The sequence below is a fragment of the Rutilus rutilus genome (genome assembly GCF_951802725.1).
Source record: "Rutilus rutilus genome assembly, chromosome: 12".
Classification (NCBI taxonomy): domain Eukaryota; kingdom Metazoa; phylum Chordata; class Actinopteri; order Cypriniformes; family Leuciscidae; genus Rutilus; species Rutilus rutilus.
The window spans coordinates 13165822-13172925 of NC_140217.1; the positions used below are offsets into that span (position 1 = coordinate 13165822).

At 44.3% G+C, this 7104-nt stretch overlaps 1 protein-coding gene across 2 annotated transcripts in view; it reads left to right on the plus strand.

Annotated features, from left to right (window-relative positions):
* The window catches only part of cacng5a (calcium channel, voltage-dependent, gamma subunit 5a), a gene marked incomplete at its 5' end in the record, with an annotated part of 30751 nt that extends 26160 nt beyond the window's left edge, over positions 1 to 4591 (plus strand). For both annotated transcript variants that reach the window (XM_084426095.1, XM_084426096.1), the window contains one exon: positions 3426 to 4591. In XM_084426095.1, coding sequence (XP_084282221.1) covers positions 3426 to 3683 — 258 coding nt within the window. In that variant the 3' untranslated portion in view covers positions 3684 to 4591. The remainder of the gene's footprint in view (positions 1 to 3425) is intronic.
* Positions 4592 to 7104: the final 2513 nt, after the last annotated feature.

Here is a 7104-nt window from a genome sequence, read left to right on the forward strand (position 1 = left end):
TCACCTCTTCCTGTTACTCTAAAAGTGCAAGCAATAAGAGACTAAAGATGTTTTCTAAAATTTGCAAATGTCCATATTCCACAAAAAGTATTCCGCGAAATGGACAACAAAACCGTAAGCGTGGTTAGGAAATGGCTTTGTCTCAACACACATTCCACAAGATGTTTTATCCTTCAAAAAAGACAGGACGGGGGGCTTGGAGTTCCACACTGCATGTGGGAGTACACAGCTACAAGACAGTCCCACCTTACCAACATGCTGAACTGTGATGATGCCAGCGTGAGGCAAATGGGAGGCATCCTTATTGCTGGATTTTAAAAAACGGAAGGTGCTGCACGCATGCAGCGGGGAAGACAGCTTCCTGGGGTTTAAAAGAAAGACCAATGGAAAGCTGGATGGACGGGCACAGGGATTTGGTGTGTCATTAGACTGGCCAGACTTAAACAATTTATGCTGGAGGACAGGCACTGACCTGAAGTGGACCTCTCACTGCCGACCTGTAGGGGTCTCTGATGCAGTCGTAGAGGACTCATCTGTCATCGTGGAAGCCAGACTGCACCATAACAACACTGTTCTCCTGCTCCAGCCTAGAACATCAAGGCAGACTCTCTTGTCTATTCAAAGAGCCCAAAATATGGAGTACTGGTCCAGTCTGAAACTCCAGGGAAAGTTGGCAAAACTGCCCTGCGCGGACCACTTTGTATCACACACCATCTACAGCAATGCCACCATCAGTGAGGAGATCCTAACCTTCTGCGTAAAAGCACGTCTGCAGGTTCTTCCTACAAAATACAACTTATCAGTGTGGTTTCCTTCCACCCATTCGCCCCTCTGCATGCTGCATGCCCCAGAGATGCAGTCGGGAGATGGGAGAAAGTTGTAGTAAGTCAACCATCACTGCAGCCATCCACCAGTCGGGACACTGGCAGAGTGGCCCGACGGAAGCCTCTCCTCAGTGTAAGACACATGAAAGCACACCTGAAGGACTCCAAGATGGTGATAAATAAGATTCTCTGGTCTGATGAGACCAAGATAGAACTTTTTGGCCTTTTTTCTAAAGGCAATTCTAAGCGGTATGTGTGGAGAAAACCAGGCACTGCTCATCACCTGTCCAATACAGTCTCAACAGTGAAGCATGGTGGTGGCAGCATCATGCTGTGGGGGTGTTTTTCATCTGCAGGGACAGGACGACTGGTTGCAATCGAGGGAAAGATGAATGCGGCCAAGTACAGGGATATCCTCTAGAGTGCTCTGGACCTCAGACTGGGCCGAAGGTTCACCTTCCAACAAGACAATGACCCTAAGCACACAGCTAAAATAACGAAGGAGTGGCTTCACAACAACTCCGTGACTGTTCTTGAATGGCCCAGCCAGAGCCCTGACTTAAACCCAATTGAGCATCTCTGGAGAGACCTGAAAATGGCTGTCCACCAACGTTTACCATCCAACCTGGCAGAACTGGAGAGGATCTGCAAGGAGGAATGGCAGAGGATACCCAAATCCAGGTGTGAAAAACTTGTTGCATCTTTCCCAAAAAGACTCATGGCTGTATTAGATCAAAAGGGTGCTTCTACTAAATACTGAGCAAAGGGTCTGAATACTTAGGACCATGTGATATTTCAGTTTTTCTTTTTTAATAAATGTGCAAAAATGTCAACAATTCTGTGTTTTTCTGTCAATATGGGGTGTTGTGTGTACAATTATGAGGAAAAAAAATGACCTTAAATGATTTTAGCAAATGGCTGCAATATAACAAAGAGTGACAAATTTAAGGGGGTCTGAATACTTTCCGTACCCACTGTATATTGCCAGACATGATAGACTTGTGGACCTCATTGCTGCTCAGGTTCCCTGTGTGGGTGATGAGCAAATTTTTAAACACACTACTGTACAATCTGAATGGTTTAACTCATCTGCAAACACTTTTTTTAGGAATTGCTAATACACCGATATCGTTAACATCTCTGAGAATGGAAAAAAAAGTTACACTATTTGAGGTGTCATGTGCATTTGACTTGTTTATGGAGGACTCTTACCGTTCTAAGATTCTAAAATATCAGTCATTGATATCGATCCTTGAGAACCTTGGGTACAAATGCCGGCTTATTGTGCTGTTGTTTGGTAGTCTAGGTCATGTACACAGGCTGGCGATCCGTGGGCTTTGCATTGGGGGTATTTCTAAAACAAGGGCCAAACAGTTGGCAAAGTACTGTTCAATCTCAGCAACTAAAAGGCGATGCTTCCTGTACCCTTAGAACGGTTTAATCCATAACAATGTGCTGATTTGTTTTAATCTGTTGGATTATTTAAAAAATGTGATTCCTAATGAAATTTGACTTGTAATGTGGAACCAAATAAAGTATATAAAATGTGTGTGTGTGTGTGTGTATGTGTGTGTGTATCTGTGTGTGTGTGTGTGTGTGTGTGTGTGTGTGTGTGTGTGTGTGTGTGCGTGTGTGTGTGTGCATGTGTGATAGATCCCGTTACCTTCTTCAACCAATGGCAGCATTGAGCGCAAGTTAAGCAAACATTTCTTCACTTTAATGTACTTTAATGCCTGAATGTACTGTACATCAGAGGGCATGTTGAAAAATACAGTACAATTTACAATGATGTCCAAAAAATATATATAATAAAAGATAATGATCATATTGTAAACATTGTTTCACTTATACATTATGTGCTGTTATTACCTTATGAACTGTGATTGCATTATACGTTGCTACAGTGTGTTCATAATGTAATAAATTTCTAATACAATAACCTATTACATTATGTGAAAAATTGTACATTATGAGCAGCCATATCACCCTGTAGCCCAAGACTGGTTGCCCACTGAAGCTAAGCTAGGTTGATCCTGGTCAGGACCTGGATGGGAGACCACCTGGGAAAACTAGGTTGCTGCTGTAATAGGCTTTAGTGAGGCCAGCAGGTGTGGGTCCTAACGCCCCCAGTATAGTGACGGAGACACTAGACTGTAACAAGCACCGTCCTTCGGATGAGACATTAAACTGAGGTCCTGACTCTCTATGGTCATTAAAAATGGCCATGGCACTTCTCGTAAAGAGTAGGGGTGTAACCCCGGTGTCCTTAGTACATGTACAGTTAGTACATATGAAAGCGCTATATAAATGCCTCATTCATTCATTCATTCAAGATTTTATTTTATTTATTATTAAATTATAACATTATAAACATTTTATTGCATTAATAATGTAATACCTATTACAAGAACTACTATTACAAGAAATACCTATTACATTATGCTTTGTTATTACATTATGAGTTGCATAAGTATGAAAAATTCACACAGTGATTAGTGAATGAGACCCAGTATACTAGACACCCAAAAGAAATGTAAAATATTTTGTTGCATTTCATTAATTTCACGTTCTTCAATTTCTCTCTTGTTGTGTCACCGTCAGACGGCAGGTGTGATGTCTGTCTACCTGTTTTTGAAGCGGTACACTGCAGAGGAGATGTACAGACCACACCCGGGTTTCTACAGGCCACGCCTCAGCAACTGTTCTGACTATTCTGGCCAGTTCCTGCATCCAGATGCCAGGGCTCGTGGACGCAGTCCCTCAGACATCTCCAGTGAAGCATCCGTCCAAATGAATTTAAACTACCCTGCCCTTCTCAAGTGTCCTGACTATGATCAGATGTCCTCATCGCCCTGTTGAAATTGCAAATGCACATTAGTGATATCTGAGACGGAGAAAGCTCTATAGCTAGTTCTTGAAGATGCTGTGCTGGAATGGCTTTGGCACCGGAGATCCTGTGTGTATGGATGTTATTTACTTGTCTTTGAGAACCTTCAGTACCAATGCAGGTTTTCTGAGTTTAATACATCAGTTGATGGTATCATGTTATTTGTAGTGCACTACACTGATGTGTAGCAAACAGTAGGTTATCTCTGCCTTTTTCTTAAGGTCTGGATTTTATTTTAGAATTTTTTTCATTCAAACAGTCAGTTGGTTCTTTGTAATTTAACCAAAACTGCAGCTTTAATTGAGAACGGATCTATGTTTATAAAAACGTATAAAATGGTTAGTTTTAGTTGCCTGTTTGTTAAAGCACATACTAGAAAATAAGAAAATGTGACTCACCATTAATCTGGACCTGCCCTTAAAAACCATAACACATAGCTTAAATATTGATGTTTTATGTTATTATTATGACTAGCTGTGGTTTTTGGATTAAGATTTTGTGTTTGATATGAATGTTAATATTATTCCAGACTCCAGTTTTATTCATTTTTTATTATTATTATTATTATTATTAATTATTATTATTTTGTTACAATTTATTTCTTTATTTTGATGGTCCGTAACCTTGCACCTACATGTCAACTAACTAACTCTCAATAGACTAGTTGAATATTAGTAGACTGTTAGGGGTAGGGGTCAGGGGTAGTAGAATAAGGGATTAGGGTTAGTAGAATAAGTTGACATGTACTAGCAAAGTTACTTATAGTCAGTAGAATGTCTGTTGGGGGACCATCAAAATATAGTGTTAACAGATATTAAGTAGACGCTACTAATATTCTAATAATACTCTAATAAGAGTTATCTAAGGTGGCCCAGTAGTGCACAACACAACTAAATTAAAAAAGCAAACATAAGTTCACAACACAATGAAATTAAGCCACAACACAACGAAATGAATCCACAACACAACGGAAATGAGCCACAACACAACGGAAATAAGCCACAACACAATGGAAAATGTACAACACAACAGAAATAAGCCACAATACAACGGAAAATGTACAACACAACGAAATAAAGCCGCAACACAACGGAAATGCCCCCGACCACTAGAGGGCTCTCGGATTGCGGTAAAGTTAGTTCCCTTTCGAAAGGGAACTCTACACTACGTCAGAATGACGCTATGGGGAACGCCTCAGGCGTGACAGGTGTCTGAAATCAAATATCATCTCACAGCAATCATGCTGACCGGCGACAGCCCGTGAATCATTAGCGTGAATGATTAACGTGCAACCTGCAAGTATAAAAGGGGCGCTTTGCAAACATGACACCATCCTTTTCGTCTTCAGGGACTGTTTTTGTCTGTAAATTAAAAACGTCTACTCCAGCAAGGAAATGAAACGCACGTCCAAGGCAAGTCCTAAGGAATTTGTTAAATGTGTTGACCCGTGCCCAAGATATTTGTCGCCGGGTGACACTCACGAGATGTGCGTGTACTGTCTGGGTGAAGAGCACGCACGGGATGTTCTCGAGGGAGCATCCTGTGCAAACTGTGAGTGTTTTCCTATGAGAACGCTCCGCTCTCGTCTGGCTCTCTTCTCGAGGGGAGAGAGTTCAGCATCTGGTCCTCGCGGATCGGGTCCCGCTCGTGCCGAGGCAGAGCGGCGACGCGCTTCATGGGGCTCCCAGATGGAGCTCGCTGACAGTCTCGAGAGGGTTGTTCACCTCTCGGACGAGTCATCGACTGACGAGAGTGAGCTGCAGGTGGATGACGGAGAAGATTCTCCTACTGATACTGCAGCGAGTGCTCTTCAGGCTGGGCAAGAGATGGCTGAGGAGGATGAATCAGATCCTCAACCTCGTCAGCCATCCTGCCCCATGTACGCTGAGTTGGTGGAAGTTATGGAGCGCGCCACTGACAAGCTTCAGTTGCCATGCGGTCGATGGCGGCGATGGTGGCCACGGAGAGGCATCTGTGGCTCAACTTGACTGATATCGGGGAGAAGGAAAAGGCCCTTCTCCTTGATTCACCAGTTTCGCCCACTAAACTTTTCGGCACCTCCGTTGAGGCGGTGGTTGGAAAGTTTAGGGAGGCGAAGGCGCGCTCAGCCGCATTTAAAACTTGTATACCGCTGAGATCCGGGCCCCGGCCCAGGCAGGCGGGAGGACCTGGTCCGTCTTGGTCCGAGGACCATAGACAGGGCCAGAGGTCTAGTGTTGCCTCTCGTGCGCCCCCTCCAGGGAGGAGTAGGACACAGAGAAGGCGAGCCTCCCGCAAGAAGAGGGACTTAAGGGAGGTCATTCAGCGCAAGCGGAGCAGCGCTCAGCGGAAGTAAGGGTATGACCTCCCTGGAGGGCTTTTTCTACCGGCCCTCTCCCTCTTCTTTACTCCCCAGGCGTTTGCGTTACACCAGTCCTGGGGTTGGGCCTATGATGAGAACTATGTTCTGATGGCCCGCCGTAGCAACTGGTTGATGTGAGTGCCTCTTTTAGGCATGTAAAAGTGGTGGACCCCAGGTTCGTTGAGACCTTTCTGGTGAAGTCTTCACTCCGCACGCCGCAGGTGAACTTTTTTGGTTTTTGGAGAATTTGTGTGTATAACTAACACTTATCTGTATCTCTCTACAGAAGCCTTGTTCCCTGTATAGACCTAGGGGTCATTCTTAGAATAAAAAGGTAAAGTATGGAACTTCAGGGCCCTGAAGCCTCCCCAGTTGGTGGCTGGAACGATCTAACGAGAAGCTCAAGGAAAATTGGTTTCCGTTTTGAGTATGTGATGGCCTTCCTGTCATAACATTTTTTATGCGTGGTGGGCCACCGCTCATTTCTTTTTAGCCGCAGGGCTGTTAGCCACCCTGGGGTAGAGTAGTTGGTCTTCCTAAAAAAAAAAAAAAAAAAGAACTTTTTTGCTTTAGGTTTAGACTGACGCTGGCGCTTCAGATAGATCTTATGTCTTACCTATTGGTTTGTGACATTGGTATCCTGAGTACTTCGCTCCCCTGAGCTCTGTAAGGTGTCAGTAGGTGAGTGTTTTTCAGCCTCTCAATTAAGTAGGCTGTGGCTCCTCCGAGCTCTCAGGTAGATCTATGCTTGTAGGTCGGCCCTAACCCGGGCCGCCTCTGTAGCTGGCCTAGGCTAGGTTTGGGATGTTGGAGGCGTTCTGCTAAGTATAGCTGCCACATTCATTATGTGTTAGGCTTCCTCCCCTAGATTTCAGCCTCCTCCCTTAAATGGGAGTTGTTGGCCAAGGCCCGCCCCTTTCACTGCATTCAGGGGTGGTAGAGTAATGCAGGGTGGTAGTTGAGGTATGATCCTTCAGGCAGGGTTAGGCTGTCTTTCGCTCTGCGATGTGATAGTTTGCCAGACCCTGCCGAACAGAGCTACTTGGATTAGG